The 19,046-nt window shown below is 36.7% G+C and overlaps 1 protein-coding gene across 1 annotated transcript in view; it reads right to left on the reverse strand.

Moving 5' to 3' along the window:
• Positions 1–19,046, reverse strand: part of IL1RAPL1 (interleukin 1 receptor accessory protein like 1) — a 703,718-nt gene that overhangs the window by 15,039 nt on the left and 669,633 nt on the right. Inside the window, exons 7-9 of the mRNA XM_051608467.1 lie at positions 14,976–15,108; positions 12,864–13,009; positions 1,714–1,857 (exon numbers count right to left, since the gene is read on the reverse strand). Coding sequence (XP_051464427.1) covers positions 1,714–1,857; positions 12,864–13,009; positions 14,976–15,108 — 423 coding nt within the window. The remainder of the gene's footprint in view (positions 1–1,713; positions 1,858–12,863; positions 13,010–14,975; positions 15,109–19,046) is intronic.

A 19,046-nucleotide genomic window follows, 5' to 3' on the forward strand; every position in this document is an offset into this window, starting at 1 on the left:
TGGCACAATGGGTTTTACCTATATTGCTAGTGTATTGAATACAGTAGAAGCTACAGGTTTCCATTAGGAATCTGCAAGCAATATCTTTTTCTTCTTATATTGATGCAGTTAAACAGGGATGCTATCAGTGCTTGCATTGATCATCTCAGCAGAATCCATGCTTTGTCTTCTTTAACAATGAGCTTTGCTCAGAAGAATAAACAGAATGGAAATTGATTTTCCTCCTTTTTTGTTATTTAAAATGTGTGATTAAAGTATTTTTGCTCCCAGGTGACCAGTGTTAGGGATTGGAGGACAGAGAGTTAGATGTGTAAGTTTGCAAATTAATTGTAATTATTTGAGATAGCAATAAATGACAGCTGTAAAAGTAAGAACTGATAGTGAGAGAGAAAACATTAAACTGCATGTATTTAAATATTAATTAAACTAATATATAAAATGACTATTATTAAATTCACACAGTTCCATGGCTACTTAAGCTGGGAGCTGCTTTGTGAATAAGAGAGGACTGCATCCTCTGAAAAAAAGGTGTCTGCCAAAATTCTCAATGGGTCACAGTCCCTTTGGGCCTCAGTTTCCCCCTGTAAAATAAGTAGAATAACCTAACTTTTTTCTCCCCACTGAGCTGTTACACAGAAGGATAGAAAACATTCTAATGTTCTTGGACTTGTTGTTCTGAGCATTTTCTATTTTGAATCCTTGTGCATTTTTAGATGGGAGGCAGAAGTGGGTCATTCCCTAGTGATCTTATTATGGAATTCTTTCCCTTATGTAAGGACTTCTAATTCTGCTGCCACTCTTCTCCCTTATTGGTGACAGATTTGGTCAGTGCTTGTTTATCAGTACATATTTATTTTAATATGTTACAGTGGCTTCCGCCCATGGGCTATTACCTTGTACTGTAAAATAACTTTTATTAGTATTTCAGTAAAAGAGAAGGTCCTATCACCAAAGATGTAGTGGTGGCACAAAACATCAGGAACCCTGACCCAAGAAACCAAACCTAATTAATCAGAGCCTGCAGCCCAACCCAGTTTGCTGTTCAACAGTAGTTTTGATTAGTAGAGCTAGAGGCAAAGAAGGCATTTTTTTCTTCAGTGTTTCAAAAAAGAAGAAAAGAAAATGCATGTATATGTTTGACACAAGCTGGGTCATACATTGCAGATTACTTTTGTTTAGGTTGGGTGTCCTTGAAATACAGAACAATTTTAACATCCTTTAGCCACTCTCTCAGTGATTAAGTAATTGAACTAAAAAAAAATGAACCTGCTGGGTACTTTCCCAAATACTCAGTACAGTTTATTGAAATAGATCAGTTTAAACAAGCAGTAAATTGTGATCAGTTCAACCTCTACCTATTTGGTGAATACAATTAGGAAGACACTCCCTAGGTTACGGAGAAGTGAAGCTGGCTTTCAGAGCTGACAGTGAAAATCTTTAATGCATCAATGTTAGTATTCTAAATTCACTGCCAGGAATAAAAATCTAAAAGGCGTGTGTCTTCTGGAGCTCCAGAGAGCAGCATGTACTACAGTTACTGCTGCTAATGTGCTGCATGAGGAATGCATATTCAAGTCAGTGCCAAATGCAGCGAGAAATAAAAATTGCATTTGTTCACACATCTTGAACTGAAATGAAATTTTGGCCTTAGTAGAGAGAAATAAAAGACAGACATACTTAGAAAGCAAGAAATGTAGTAAGAAGATGCCTTACCTCCATCTAGTTCTTCAGCTCCAAAATGGTTCCTGTAGAAGAGCATAATCTCTATCTTGTAACACTTGTAGATAGTCACTAAACAAACAAGCAGCAGCAGAATAGCACCAAGCCCACCAGCAAGCTCAACTGTGTACATCAGCTCTGCAAGGAATTATAAAACACAATAACAACCACATTCCAAATCAGAGAAAGATTAGCATCAGACCTCAGACTTATGTTAAACACTAAAATAAAATAATGATTGGTGGGTTATTTATGTTTTTATTTCATTATAAGGCCACTCAAGAAATACCTAATTAATACATTTTTCTTTCCTTTAATAAAATAGCTTTTCCTCTGGTACACCATCTGTATTGCTCATTTAAAAATAACAATTGCTGAGCATGTGTGTGTGTATGGGTATGTTCATATATACAAAAGATACCTGATAACTCCTTTCTCTCTCTCTGTAGATTGATCACAGTTTGCTTTACAGTGATAAATGTTGATATTCAACTTAGAATGAAAGCAGAGGTGAACATTTCTTTTTTGGGGACTATAATGCAAACACAACTCCACCCTTATTCCACACACAATTAAGATGAGTTTCATCCTACTGGAAAATATTACACTTAAGATTTGTTGGTTTGTTTTTTTTTTAATTAAAATCCAAAAACTTGATAGATGTAAAGGCAAATTATCCAAGGAAAGGAACCCCACAGCTTCACATCTCAGTTATGCTTTCATATCTTTGACACAGTTTCCCAATGGTTTGCCATTTATATTTATTCTTCCCTTTCCCCCAGTGGGGTTAGCTCATGTGTAGTCACAGAAAGCCACTCCGATTATTCCTTTCTGATATTCCCATTCAGACCATGATCCTTAGTGTCTTTTGCTGCATTCTGCCACTGGAAACTCACATGATGGATTGAGATCCTTGCCATGTAGCTGTTGCTGAGGATGGGGACGGTGGTCAAATGTGGCAGCAAGTGTCTACCACCAGCAGTATCCTCAATGGGACCAGTTATCAGTGCTTAAGCAATATGCCATCATGGTCTTTCACCCTCTCACTCTTAACTGTAGCACAGTCACGGAAGCTCACAAAGTTATGTGGCATCCATTTCATTGCTTCTTTTCATTTGCTTATTGTCTGAAAACTGGCAATGTTAAAAAAGAAGGGTGTGAGAAGGAAAAGCATTAATTTTGCAATTTGAAATTAGTAATAAATGGCATATCTTGAGACCACCCATACTGTTTCAGTATCACTCAGTTTCAAGGAATGCCAAGAAATCAGATCTTGAAAATGCAAGATATACAGTTTGCTTCATAAAAATCTGTGCTGGTAAAAGCTCAGTTCTGTGTTCAGTGCTCAGTATCCTCTTCCAGTGGGCAGGTTTTGTCTGAGTGAAAAGGGGTAGCCCTCAAGTAACCTTTGTGTGTGTGTGTGTGGTTATGCAGATACGGTACTCCAGCACAATACAATTCAATTAGAGAAATAAAAGGCTAGAGGAAAGAGTGACATTTCCATTTATTTTGACTGTATCTACTGAGAATCACATACTTTTTTATTATTTTGAGGCAGCTACAAGAAGATTTCATTGCTCTCTAGAAGACATTAAAAGTGTAATAAAATAAAATAAAAAGGCATTTATATTCCATGTCATTCTCTCCAGAACTGTGCTGGAAACTCCTTTGTGTTAGATATTTTTAAGATTGGCATGGTTATTTCAGACTTTCAATAATTTTCTGGTCCAGAGAGGGGAATGTTATTAAAAACACCTAACAAAAAATTATTTGCATAGACAAGTAATAGAGTATTTTAGAATGGAAATGGAAATTGGAATTACTCTGTGCTGGCTTACTATGCCCTATAGTTTTGTACTATGCCCTATAATTTTGTACTACAGGTGATGCAGCTGTGCAGTGGTAACTAGAAGAAAGGCTTTAATATTTTGAGTTGCTAGACACAAAATACTCTATGTGCCTGCTGTTAGGACTCATTAAAGATAAACTTTACATGCTAACAATAAAAGTTTTTCCTAAATTAATGATTTTGTGTCTAAATGGAAAAAAAACCTGCAGGTAGTCATCTGTTCTCTGTCACTGTCATGAAATCAGACTAATGGACTATATCACCTTTGTCATCAAAGAGTCCATCTTAGTTATCTTTTTCCCCATAAAATAATTCAAGATCATGCTTATATTTTTATTTCAATTATGTCTATTTGAACACGTATGAAGCTATCCTAAATTAGGCAACCACAGCAATCAAGAAAATGTTCTATGTCACCCTGAAATGCAATAGAAATTCCCCTATTATGTGCTGCTGCTGAGCCCATCATGATCACTTATGAGCACAAGGATAAGGTGGTTCTTTCTGAAACAGACTGGTTTGCAAAGTAAGTTTCATGCTCTACCCATCTAGCAATAGCAAGCTTGTGTTTTCCTCCATGCAGGACAATGTCTACCAGCACTTGCTTGCTCTCTCTCTTGGGTGCTATTTGTCAGTGTTCAGAGGCAGAGAGGAATAGCAATTAGACCAGCAGACTGCTGCATCCTTACACCCAGCCCTGCAAATGCCTGAGCTAACCCCCAAAGTTCTGGAAGTGGGACAGCCACATCCGTGCAGCTCCGAGGATGGTGGGACAGATTGGCCTGGGCACAGCACCACACCAACTGGTTGCTTTCAGGCCCTGAGTTTGTGTTTCTGCAGGATGCTAAACCCTGCTCCACAAAGGCACTGGCTGACTCTGAGCTGTTGCAGGGATTTTGTGAACGGCGTTACACTGTGTTGAACTGAACCGAGGGTTTGAGGAGCAGAAGGCTTGGTCCTAGCTTTTGCTGTCAGCCCCTGAGGTGCCTGAAGCCATTTCACATTTCTGTGCCTCTGGCTCCCCAGTGTGAATTGGGTAGGATGCATCTGGCTCCTTCGTAGGAGTGGTTACTCCTGAAAAATGCTCTGTGAACACCAAAGGTGTTGGTTATGTCTATGTCAACAACGAGGAAGGGACTGTTAAAGCTACTCTAAAGCTTTAACAGCTAGGTGAGATTGCCAGGCTACCTTCACAATAATTTTTTTTTTTCTGCTGCTTTGTTCTGCCTTTTGATTGTGATTTGCGTTGCTACAGCAGCCATTACACTCCCTTTGAAGTGTGATCTGTTGTTCCAGGTGAAATGCAGGTTTCCCGGAGTGGCTCCACGCTAAAAAAGATTCAATTTCAGCACAATTCCACATCAGAGGGGAGAGACGAAAAGTGCAAACCTTTTAAAATCTATTTTGCCTCTGTGTTATGTTACTCAAATTACAGACCTGGCCCTCCTTAAGGAGCTGAGGCTGAATGTAGAAAATAGTAGAGGAAAATTGTTCGACTACCCCTTAGAAGGACAGGCATTCTGTTAAACACAACAAATGAGCGAGTGCCAGGGAGTTACATCCAGAGGCACAGCAATCATTTAGTTACAGGCAATTAACAATAGTCCTCCAGTAGCACAGGAACAGTTCTACTCCAAGGAAAAACACATTGATTACTGCTGCAGTAGTAGATTGGTTTCTGAATAAATCTCTTCAGTTTAAAACAGGATTTGTTACAAGTATTTTGACCAGTGGCTACATTTTTTTTTCCTCATCAGGAGGCTTTGGCCAAGCAACTCAGTCAAAGATATGGCTAATAAAAACAAAGTACCTGTACTCTCCAAATAAACAGCACGATATGACTCGTAATAAGTGCACTCATTTTATACAGATTCTATCCTAATTATTAAGCATATTTGCAGGATATATCTTTGATCTTCACCTGACTTTGGCATTTGATAAACTTCCTTTCACTGTGCCATGCAGGTAATTCAGATTGTAGATGGGATTGTAACAAGAAAATAAATAAAAGGGTGCCTTCAAAGATTAATATCTTTTGACTTATGTGACATGCTTCAGGAACTTTACATTTAATGATCTGTGATAATTTAAAATGAATCTTATTCTACTCATTAGTCCACATACAACTGAGCTACTAAGAAAAATAATTGTACTTCAAACATTCCTTTTTTGTGATTCCTAACTCTTTGAGGACGTGATTTATAGCTGTGTATTCAATTTCTGAGCCTTTTTCAAAATCCAATTACAGTCTATCTAGGGTTTCAGTTTTGCATTAGCTTACGCAGATTGCCTAACTTCATGGTCTATAAGTAATCCCTCTGAAGTCAACAGGTCTATTCACAGAGCTTCAGGTTAGCACATATATTAATCTTTGCAGTTTTGTGGCCTAAACTCATTTCCATTCTCTGCTTGTCTTGGATGATTTAATTCACAAAGCTACAAGGTTTGGTTGGAGACAGATCTCAGTTTGTCTAGGAACACATTCATAGACTTCAATTATTAAATGAAACCTAAGAGTAATTAATATCATTTGGAAGGGAGGCAGTTGAAGACAACACTAAAGGTCTCATGGTGACACCTGAGAGAAGGTAAAGGCAGCAGATACCAACAACCAACGCAAGACTGATGTGTCATAACATGAAGCTATGGTTATAAGCAGGTGTGTTTCTTCTAAGGGAAGAAGGAGGCTGGCTAAAAAGAATACTTGTCTGAGCCATTTATACTTGCCTGACATTTCAGACATCAGCAGTAAACAGTAGGCAGGGTTTAGGTTAGCAAGAAAAAACCTCCTACCTGCAGTTTAAAAAGGCGAAGTATGTTTGTTTGGGGATTTTTTGTGTTGTTGTTGTTTGGGGGTTTTTGTGGGTTGTTTTGTTTGTTTATTTTTCCCTGCTTAATACAGGATTCATTATGGTATGGCTGTAAACCAATTTATCTTTCCAAATTATAACATATGGAATCACAGCTTTGTATAGCATATGCATATCCAATATGCATATGTATATATGTCTTTAAAATGTATAATCTACTTTTTAGGAGTTTTGTTTGTTTGTTTCAATGTGCCAAACAAAAGCTGCCTGTATTTAAGGTTGGTAGATGACTTTATGGATACTGTTGTGAGTAATTACAGATGGATATTATAGGATAATAATACTTTTGATACCAGTAGAAACAGATCTGGGATATTCATTAGCTTGATTATGAAATCATTTCTTAGCATAAGTTATATGCTTTCTGCCAGCACAGGTTGTTCCTGTAGATGTCTGTGGAGATGACTTCAGGTGGATAAATTTAGTTACAGTTTTTAATATGGTTTTTAAAGCAGTAGTTGAATTTTGTTTATTGAAACTAGTGAGAACTGGTTATCTCACTTTATGTTTTTGATCACTATATAATATATTTTCCAAATGCATCTATGAAAAACAACTAGTTGGGTTTTGTACGTATGAATGTATGAGTGCAAATACAAGACAGGGATCTTGTTAACCTATTCATTGTTATGGTAGATAGTATAGCTGAGCCTTCCTGCTGTTGGATTTCTCAGTGGTATTAGAATAGAGATAGAAAAATGTTATAATAGAAGTATATTCTTACTGATGACATCTTTTATTTTTTCCTAAGAAGTGCAGGATACCTGTTCCCAGCAGGAGAATAGTTGCACTGTCTCTAACAGTATATTAGCTCAAAAGAGGATAAGGTTGAAAAAATACAGATGCTGCAACATTAGTGAAGTTTACTACATTTAAAAATGGAACATTACATTTTAAAGGCAGTTTGAATTTCAGGTTGAAGGAAGAATGTCATTATGGTGCAGAATTGCATTACTCTCTGGTTATAGCTCCCCTAAATAAATTAATTGTGGATGACTTAAAACCTTACTGATAGGAGACCTTATATTTGCTTATTGCACTGCAGAAATCATCCAGCCTACACAATTACTTCTTTTGGATCTTCTGAAAGAAATTAATGTAAGAAGCACTGGGAGGTGCTAAAATGCGGGGAAAAATGGAGTACCAAGTTCCAAGGATGTAAGACCATAAAGCAGCCTGTTTACATTTTTTCTGAGGATAGCATTAATGAATAACTTAGCTCTGCATGGATTATGGGAACAATTTGTAACATTTCAATTTTAGATATTTTCATCTTTGCCAATCAAGGTTAGAGTTACACTTAGACGTTATATAAAGAGAAAAACTATGATAAAAGTGGTACAAAAGCTGTTTTTAAAATTAATCTGTTAAACAAACAAACCTGTTTGACACTTTGTCAGAGAAAAGTTATATTTAGGAAGATGGTAGGTAATCTGAATAACCTTTTTTACTGGAAAGGTCTTAGTCCAATTTTCTAAAGGATGAGAAAACTATAGTGATGAAGAAAATGGCCTTAGGAAGAGTCTCTGTCAGGCAGTAGTCTTTAGTATTCTGCTAATTTACCAATTTTAGATGAGATTGAGTGTAAAAAGAGCAGTCATTTTTGGTTAGGTTAGGGACAGGGAGGGGGACAATATTTGGCTTTTGACCCTATGTCATGAACCTCTCGGGGGAATGAAATTTTTCACTGTTCAGCATAGTGATAATCTGAAGGTTTCTTCAGTGGCCATAGGGGCCTGAAAAATCAATTCCCATAAAACCAAATACAATTTTCATTCCAATTCTAAAACCTAATGAGAAGCTAGGAAAAGCTTTTCCTGCAGTGGAGAATAAAGACTGAATGCTTTATACATCGTGAGATAGACACGTGTAAGGTATTAATGGACCAAGTGAGTCAGAGTTTTACAACAGTTTTGCTTCCACTGAGACTCAGAGATTTGGTGGAGTGTTCAAGTAATTAGGGCTACTTACCAGAAGCTGAAATATAAAATTTAATCCTCTCATATCTCACATGATGAGCACCCATTCAGAAATCTCAAAAGCATTGTGAAGCTCTATGGCAAAAGGAGCTATAACACCTGTGGTTTCTTTGCAGAGGTTACAAAAGAAATAGTTTCTTTTCTCTTTTAAGTCTTGTCATTCATCACTTCTACTGTGTGAAATCATGTCCTGGTGAATGAAGATTCTCATGAGATAAAAAAGTTAACTTATTCAGGACCTGAAGTAATAAAATAAATTTACACTATTATATGAATGACACTGTAATTTAAGGTGCTCATTAGCAATTCCATTATTGGTAATAACCTCATGAAGAACATTCAGAATTGCTATTCAGAATTTGCTATTAAATTGTACAGGAAATATTAATATGATGTTTATACATTAATAAATGATGAGTTTAAAGTATGCCTACTTGTTTGTAGGTATCCTCAAGATGCATTTCCTATAGGCAATATTAACTTGTTTCTTTTTTAAACATATACTCTTATGGGTAATTTAAAACAGAATAAATCTCTTCTTCTAAAAAAAAAATTTCAGTGAAAGTCTTTTCTTGTCCCAACAGAAAAATAGCTATTTTAATGATCCCTCATTAGCTTGTAGTCAACAAGACCCATATGTGCTCAATGAAAACACCTGTGAGAGAGGAAAACAAACCCAAAACATATAAGAGGCCCAGGATAGAAAACTAGAGAGAACTGAGAAAACTGGAAAAAAGGAACGTGATACACTGAAAAAAATTTCATAAAATATGTTATCTGCTCTTAGTTCTTGTGTCTGTCCCATGAAAAATACAGGTATGTTATTAAGCTTTTAAAATAATGTCAGAAACATAAAAAAAAAAAAAAAAAGCCAAGACAGAATTTGAGATTATTTTTGCTTTACACTTTTAGTTGCAGATATGCAGACAAGAATTTCCACAAAAACAATAACATAATTAGATAATAATCTGTATTTCCAGCATAGTTTATGATTAAATGAGACTACAAAGGCCTTGATTCAGCATGAAAGTCATACTTTTCAATACATAGCATTGTGGAAGAGTATACCTTCTCTTTATGCATTACATTTTTTAGCTACTATGGGCTTGTCTTCTTGAGTTAAAAACCTGTGAAAAAAACAGAATTACAGTGTGTGATCCACCCCTTACACCACCTGCAATATGTGGTCCATCATTAATAAATTTGTGCTAAGCTGCCGTCAGTACCACTCTCAAAATTAATTTCTAAAGGTTCCTCTGCCTGGCTGAAGATGAACCTGTGAGTAGTACAGATGATCGATGGAAGCTATCACCAAAAAGTAACAAAATCAGCCTGAGATTATAATAAGTAGAATTTTTATTTTTTTTTTCTCACACAAGAGAGAAAGTAACTTAATTATGGTAATGGTGATAGAAAGAGATTTGGCAAACAACTGGAGAAAGGGAATGAAAATTAAATCTCTTTGGTTCTGATTCCTCTTTTTTTCTGATTATTTTTGGAAAAAAAATTCTAGGAACTGACTAGAAAAGGAAACTGCATTGGTCTTGTCATGCTTTAAAATGCTTTACTGCCTTTAGCTCTGAGCTAAATGCTCCCTATGCACAGCATCTGATGAAGGTTAGGAGTCTAATAATGGTTAGCCAGCTGCACAAAAAACATAGATTCTAGGTTTTCTCCACTGGCAGTCAGAAAGTAAAACAAGTTCAGAAAAAAAATAAGGCTCAGCTCCCTCATATACAGAGCACTGGCATCTGGGCTAGATGGTGGTGCCAGAGACCCCAGCTTTTTACTGGTGTTGGGTACCCAAACTGGGTTTACTTTTCCTGCCCAAATGATGCTGGAGTCTTGGGAAGCCGTTCCACTCCCCTCCTGAAATTCCTCTCAGGAAAGTGGAGGCTTCAGGTTTCTTTTCCAGTCCTACGTCAGGGAAGGAGCAGGAGCTCCCCCTCTGTGACTGTATGTGCTAGGTGTGGGTTTATGGTGGGGATCACTAGCTGATGAATCCTGCTTCTGTTTGCTGTGAGGTGAGTGTGTCCCCACTGGGCTGACCGGCAGGAAGAGCGAGGAAGGTGCATCCACGTTTTTGCTGGTGATTTAGACTCTGAACTTCTTGCCCTTTCAGGGCCTGTGTAATTGCAGGCATATCCAAAAATTCCCCTGGAAGTTTAAGTTTACAGAGGTTATATTGACTAGGACAAAGCAGCAGTTGCAAGGGTGTTTGAAAAGCCTACATTTTGTACCAGAATCTCCACTGCAGTGTTTAGCCCTAAATACCTCTTTTCCTAGGAATGGTCTTTGTTCAGTAACTGAGCTTTCTGCTTTCCTGTCCCTTCTGACCCTGGTGATAATGTACCACGTATGAAGTTTAAGTGGGATTATAATTTCTCTTTCAGGTATCTGGTGAACATTCCAGATTCCGCACTTTTGTTGGCTGATTATGCTGGGAAAAAAGATCACTAACTAGAAAATCAGCCCAAACTAATACCTCTGCAAATGCCTCAGTTCAGGAAGGAAATTTAGATAATTGTTAGGTCCCAATTGTTATAAGTGAGCCAATAATCAGAAATTAATAAACAGCGAACTCATTCCTAGCAGAGACTAAATGTGAATCTAAACAAGGAAACCTAAACCGAAATGTTGTCATGGTGATACAGAGGAGACTAAGCAAGCAGAGAAAAGCTCCTCTTCCTAGGAGACTTGAGAGACTAGCTCAAAATTTTATCTGTCATGGTTAATTTATCATTTCACTGAAACAGTTGTCCACATGCAAAGTATGTAGGCTTGTAAAAGGTACCTTTTGTTTTTCGAGGGCACAGCAGATTTATTTCTAAATCACAATTTCAGATTCAGTCTTACTTGAAGAGGAAAAAAAATATTTGAGAGAATTTTTGCTATTTTTAGTGTTTTACTGTGTATAACGACAATTAAATATTCAGATTACTTCCTCTTAAACACGTCATCATGAAGCAACATACTGTCATTTGCTTGACATACTGATTTATCCAAGAAAGGATAAGTGGACCCTTGTAAAATTTATGCATGCACACTGTTAGATGGTGGTCACAGGACAAAGAAGACGTGTTGTCAGTCTTGGAGCTACTGCTTATATGGAAGAGAAAATAAGGACTCACCATCAGCATGTGACTTAATACACGTAAGTTAATTAAGTATTGGTTAAAAGTAATTTAAACCTTAAAAATGCTTTATTTTGAATGTCCCACACACTAATTTGATTATTTAAAACAAGCCATTGGATTTCAGTGTCTCTTGCATTAATCTCTTGCTCTCTGTTCAAACATTTCTGAATTAGGTGTGTGTGACTACTAGCTGGTAAATTTTTGAGGTTAAATTACTTAATAAATCCATTTCCCACCCCAGTAAATTCAACAAAATATGGCAAATGCCAGGCTAAGCAGAACATCTGGTTATTTACATCTGCATCTCTTAAGAAGCAATGACAAGAGTTCACAAAAATGGCTACAAATTAGTTCAATTATCTGGAGATACACAAAAATTCTTTTAAATACGTGAGTTGCACTGTCTTGATTTATGGCTTCCTTTTAAACTTAGACAGGCTTTGCATGCTACAAGATTAAAACTAGGAAAAACATCACTGCTTTGATATGAACTGAGATACCATAAGCAGTTCAACACCATAGTGAGAACCTGGTTTGTTCACCTTTACAAACAATCTAAAGAAAGCACAGTAATAACAGCAAAGTACAGGCATTGCTCTTGATTATTCTTTATTCTTTTAAACCAGTGGGACACTGCATGAGGATGGGGAGCATGAAGCCCAGGCATGTGGAGCTCTGTCTGGGAGGTAAAGTGAACAAAGTGGATCTGGGAACCTTGCTTTGCACTTCATAATTATCTCCATGGGAGATGGCTGTGACCATTAGATAGGCTGTAATCATGGGATGTGAGTGGTGAGTAGAAACAGGAAGGTCCCTAGAAGCTTCAGTCATGACACTTCAGAAATGTTGGTGTTACACAAATGTGTTAGAAGGAAAATGTCCAAGTCAGACCATGCAGGAACTCCCCCAGCATGGCATTTAGGTGGCATTTCTGAGAGAAGTGGAATGTTATTTTTGTTGGCTTTTCCAATATTTTATTTCTTACATAAAATTATTACAGTTGTATTACCTGTGGCTTCCTGTTATTTTTTCTCTACCGATAATTTATAAGTTTTAAAGTTCATTAATTATTAAAGGTATCTTTTATATAAATGTAATTAAAAGGTGTCACATTATTTTTCTCAGTGACAGCCAGAGAAAACGACAACCTTTCTCTTTTATTTTGAAAGGTGTACAAATGCCTGAGGAAAAATAATAATCACCTATTAATGTCTCAGGAAGCCAATATTCATGCATACATCAGAAGGACGCTCTACAAACTGACTGCCACTATAATGTACCATTTAATGGAGAAAAGCTGCATATTTACCCCTTTTATGTAGAAGAATACTGGCATGCCGGCGTCCATTCCCATTCTCGACGTAGCATGAGTAATTCCCCAGATCTGCTTCTTCCACAGAGTCAAGAATCAATGAGATGGAAACCTCCTGTTCCCCAAGATGTTCCTTGAGAACCCTGAGAAAAAAAAAACAAACAACAAACAACAAACAAAAAAACAACCATTGCTGCTATTCTGCTTGTATTATAGCGGAGCATTAGAGAATAATGACATAATAATGCTACTTACAATTCACAACTCTATGGCTTCAAATTTGTCTATGGCTTGATGAAATTTTAATTAAATTATATCATGCCTTTTTCTTCCTTGCTTCCAATGAGGAGGTTTGGCTTTGTAAATGTTAATGAGAGCTTCAGATAATTGCCTTCTTTAAGCAGGATGATGTGCACACTAATAATATATTATTGCACGCTCTGATGGAGACCCTGATCAGTAGTATATGAAGTCTTGAGATGTCAGAAGAGAGAAAAGTGAAAACAGTTGTTTTCGAGTTTAGGGTCACATTAAGAGTCTGGGCCAAACACACTATTTGTGGACTTTCTGAAGCTCTTCAATACATTGCTCAGAAACAGTGTGTTCATGCCAGGGTCTGAAAAATTATTTCTTGAATGTATTATAAAATTTGACCATGTATTATGAATCAGTAGAAAGAAATGGCATAGAAGAACCCAGTCATCATATTGATGATAAATAAAATACCTCCTCTGTAACACTCCACCTGTGTTTGCATTGCTTTCTTTACCTCTTAGCAAGTCCAGCAGTGGTTTTAGAAACCCAGTATAGCAAATGACAAACCCTCCTAGCCTGCTCCGTCATGTCACACATGACAAAAGAAGTGGAAGCCAGCCTTCTTGTTCTTCCCTTTTAAAAACAAGAAAGTTTTAAAGGAGGTTCTTGTCACCTTTTTATCAACCTTCAGAAAGCCAAGTCTCTGGCTGAAGGAAATGCTGAAGATGTGAAATACAGCTGGCCTGGTTGTCATGTGACATGTACTGTACTGGTCTGGAGCTTTGTAGGACAAATTTGAAGTGCATTAGGGTGAAATATGCTTCCATTTTGCCTATATATGGGATATGGAGACAACAGTGAATGTCTATGTGGCCTTCTTGATTTTGGTTAAGGAATTCCCTCTGTTATTTTGATCACACTAAAGAAGTCTAAGGTTAAGCTAAAAATGAGTGTGATGTCTCTAGATGAGATAATACACTCTTATGGCAGAGGTGAAGTGTAAATAAGCTTATTTTGTTCTATTATAGACAAACACCATAAATAACACATCTGTGATAATTTAGCTGCCTTTGTAATGCACATTTAAGTTTGCCTTCATTACTGGATTTATCCAAGATATATAGGGACAGCGGTATAAACACATCTGAAGCGTAAATGAAAAAGTAATCTCTTCAGATCCAAGTAGAACCTTCATACTGGGGAGGAGTTGGTACACTGTGTCAAGCATCTAATTCTCATTTAAATATTCATCTTTTTCTTAATTTCCAAGCGAGGCAGCGCCTTTAGGAGCAGTAAAAGTACATGACACAAATTGCCAGATGCTCTCTAAAAAAAGAATTTCAACAGATATAAGCAACCGACATAAGGGGATGCTTGGCTCTCACTGGTCAGATAGCATCCCAGGAACTACATTTTTTTCCTTGAATAGAGGAAATTAAAGCATTCCAGAAGAGAAGCCAGACTTCAGCAGTTATTTAAGGCTTCATATTTTAAAAGACTTATTTTAAGCTGTTTCCCTTTATTTATTTATTTTTCTTTAGTTCATCTTAGCAACTGTGTTAATGTTTCTTGTTGTAGCTTGCCACAGTTAGAAAAAGTCAGTGTGCAAATCCCAGTCAGTCACACTATGGTACTTGTCAGGCAGCTATTCTGCTTTTGAAGCTTTCTAACAGATCTGACAGAGGCATGCATTTTTCTCTACTTTACTGTTGGAGTTTAAAGGTTAAAGAATAAATGTTGCAAAAACTGGGATCAGAACCAAAGTGTTCCTGAGTTAGTCTGTGATAACAAGTATTACATTAACTATCAAAAAAAAGATAGTGACTGGAAAAACAAAAGTTATTTTTCTTTTACCTGATGTCACTTTCCCAGACTCGACTATCATCCAAATCTTCAATAAACTTCTCCCCTTTCATCCAATAGATTAAAGGACTGACATCTCCACTATACCCAAAGAAAGCTCGGCAGGTTAGATTTGCAGAAACACCTGTTACCAAGAATGTAAAAAAATATATTATTTCAAAACTAGTAAAAAATTGTAATTTTTATTTGGTTTTGATTATTTTTAAAAAGTTGTATCTAGAGAGAACCACAATTTCCAGCCGGTATTGAAAATATCCAAAAGCATCTGTTTGTCTTCATGCTGTTGTTCAATTTATTTTCTGAAAATTAATGTAATAAAAAGGAAATTAAATGTTACATAAGAGTAGGATTCAATATTGTGTATTTTTCATCAAGTTTTTTATGTTTGGTGAGGAAATAAAAGATGATTTTTCCAAAAAGAACAAGCTTAATCTGCGACTTCCATATCTCCTCTGAAAACAGATAAAAGTTGGGTAAAATAGACATGCAATCACATCTGTGCCAGTTCAGCTTTGCAATGTTTTCTAACAAAAGGCCAGTACATTACTGTAGGGTACCATTTACAATTTACAAGGGCCAGCCGATACAAAGACGATTGTTCATTGCTAAATTACCTTTCCAGGAAAGTATTAAACACTGAAAAAAAAAAAAAACAAGACGGTATGTGAACTCATTCTGTATGCTGTGGGACATGTCTCACTGTATGAATGGGAATAATCATTAGGTACACGCAGCAAGAAGCAGAAATTCTATAAATGTGCAGCGCTACTTGTTTAATTGTGATAATGAAAATTTAAAAATGTAATACACCTTCACTTTGGCTTATTTTCATTGTGTAGTCTTACATTGTATTAGTACCACTTAGCTTTGGAGTTTCAGCTAGAGTACGTACAGGGATTGCAACAGTACTTTGCATGTGTTTGTGTGTTGGTAAGACTGCATCAAACTACTGTACTGTGGACAGCCACACAGTTAAAATTCTCCCACTCACTGCTGTGAAGATATTTGTCTCAACGTGCACCAGCCCTTCTAAACTGTTATGTACATTTCTTTAGTGAATAATTTCACAGTGATTTAAAGTAGTTTTGTGATTTAAGGAATGTTCCTACCCCAAAGCGGGTATTTTCATTGAGTTTATATTACTGCGGAAACCAAACTTATATTTGATTTACACTTTCAATTTTTTATGTTAGGATTTTAAAGCTGACTGACCACAGCTCCTGGGAAAGAAAAAAAAAAAAGAAAAGAAAAAGAAAAGAAAAAAAAAGAAGCACTGCTAATGCTACTTCATGCTGTACCAAGATGCCATCAAAAGTCCATCTCAGTTAAATGAATTTCCTTAAAAATGTACTGCTTCGGTTCAGGACCTGGTCCTTCTCCAGCATATTACATTAATAAATTAACATCTTACTTTTTAGTATGGCAACAAATGCAGAATGCTGCATAACAAGAAGACTTATTTATAAATAAATGTCTTATTTATCTGAAATTATTTGTGGTTTTCCATAACAGCATGTGACTCCTCTACCTGGCTTGAACTCTCATATCCATGCCATGAAAGGTGCAGAATCCAATGTTTGTAATCACAAATATGCAAGTACCACCTATGTTGCTTTCACAAGCTGTTTAATTTCTGTAGTCCTTACATGAACTTTTGGTTGGTACCACAGTTGCTTTGCCAGCAGTGCCTGCTAAGGAGCTAGGAGTATCTCAGAACTTGAAAGTGGGATGAAGAGGAGGGTCTCATTTGTAGTCAAAAGCTATTAAATAAAATCTCTGACTAATGAGACATTTTGATAGTCTCATCTCATTTAGACCCAAGTTACTAAATGCAAGCTGAAGATCTTCAGTGAGAGAGCAAAAATTCTTTTCCTGAAGAAAATCACAGCTCCTGTTTTCACACTCCAGGTGCAATGGTCAGGACACCTCAGTGGAAACCCACCTCCTCAACCTCTAAACAGCTCAAGAACTGCCATTTGGAAGCACTGAGGAGAAAGATTTTTGCAATCTTGAAACCATCTGTAGGGAATGAGATGTGCATTTGGATACCACTTCATGTGGGTCAAGTACATGAAAACCTGTAATGGAACAGAATAAAGTTCCTGGTTGTGTCCAGGATAATTTAGCAGATACAAACCCAGTTTTTAATAGCAGTTGCATAGCAGATATAAACTAACTTTTTGCTGGTTTTCATCTTAATTATGATACATGAGTATGTGAAAATGAAAATACAAAACCTTAAAGGATTATGAATATCTTGGCCACAGTCATCCAGTCTAGCACATGTTCAGGGTTGTGAAATGCCTGCTAACTACAGCATTAGTAGAGTCTGATTGCTTTCAAAACAGTAGATATCGGCACACCTAAAGCAAAAGCAGGCTCCTGTGATAGTTGCAAAACTCCTATGGCATTATCTACCAGTCTTAGAGGACAGAGTGCTACCTAATGCATCACTGCCACTTGGGCTTTTTTTTGAGTTTTGTCACCAAATCAAGCCCCAGTTGAAACTGTTTAGCTTTCAAGAGCTGACAAGATCACAGCTGGAGGGAGTGTAGCTCTGACCAATTTATCCATGATTCACAAACATTAGGCACCACACGTTCTGAACCACCAAAGTTCTCCAGGTTTCTGCAGGTAACAGGTACCCACTGAGAGATGATTTTTGCACTGTGCAGGCCCCACAGGTGAACATAAACACAAATAGGCTTGTTTTTTAAAAAGAAACATATTTTTTCAAGGGCAAAATATGTTAGAAGATAGAAGTTTGTAAGATTAAGGCTTTCCCCCTCATTAAATCCTTGAAGAAGTTTCCCCTTTAAATATAATATCTAAACATATTTTTAAACATAGATTGCAAAGTTTCAGTTTAAAATGAAACATTTACACCTGAGAAAGAAATTAGGAAAGATGTAATGCTTCCTAGCAATACTGCATTAATTACAGCCATTGAGCAAAGGCTATCAGCATGCCAGGTGTTCAGCTATAAATTACCCATACTGCATACTTTGCCCAATCTTCACAAAAAGCCCGTGGGAAGTTCATTAGTAGGTCATCAGGAAAGATTCAGTGACCAGCTAATGACCAATTGTGACCATTAATGAGCAGGTCAGCTACTCCAGAGATCACAGCTCTCTGCAGAGGGCAGTGGAGCTTACTTGGTGGAGTGGAGATGCTCACAGCTGCAGGCACACGTAAGTAGTGGGCAAAATCCCACTGAATGGAGGGTAATATTATGCGTGGACAAAGTACTTTAGGAGCATACCTTGATCTCTGCTCCAGAGGTACCCTGATGTGAGTGCACACTGTAAGATGGGCTGCAGTTTTCCCTGTTTGTGCAACTTTGAAGTGAGCGGTCAGAGGATGCTGAGTTTGGCATAGAGCAGCTACTCTGCATGAACAGTCTGTTTTTAAGAAGTCTGCATATTTTTAGAAAGCATTCAAAATTTAAGCAAATAAATAAAAAAAGCTGATTTTCTTCATGTTCAAGTTAATGTACAAAACAACTTGTCAGCCAATTAGCAAAAATCACTCACAGTTAACCCTAAGCTCTAAATATCTCCATGTTTTCTGTGTTGAGAAAGACTACAGAAGTGATTTGAAAACAGTAAAAGTTTCAAAGAATCGTTTTTGTTGGACTTGATGATCTTAAAAATTGATTATAAAAAAAATTGATTCTATGATTCTGTGATTTATAGGAAAATTTAGATTAATAGCATAAAATTTATTACATGTCCATTCAGCAAACTTTTACAGTTATCAAAAGTGAATGCTAGATTATTACAGTTTTATAGTCTATCTTTGAAGAAATTTAAATACACACTTTAAATTCACTACTAAGGAAATCCACATTTCTCTCTCTCTGACAGCTTTGCTGTGAGATGTTCTAAATTCTTGAGACTGTTCTGTCTCAAGTTAGGTCCTGCATAAACTGCTCTTTTTCTGGGCCCTGGAAAAGTTCAAAGGTGTGAGATAAGAATTACTAAGTGAAACTGATAGTATTGGGGTGTCCTGGTTTGAGCCAGGATGAAGCCAATTTTCCTTTTTACCGAATTTTTTTTTTTT

The sequence above is a fragment of the Apus apus genome, chromosome 1 (assembly GCF_020740795.1).
Source record: "Apus apus isolate bApuApu2 chromosome 1, bApuApu2.pri.cur, whole genome shotgun sequence".
NCBI classification, from domain to species: domain Eukaryota; kingdom Metazoa; phylum Chordata; class Aves; order Apodiformes; family Apodidae; genus Apus; species Apus apus.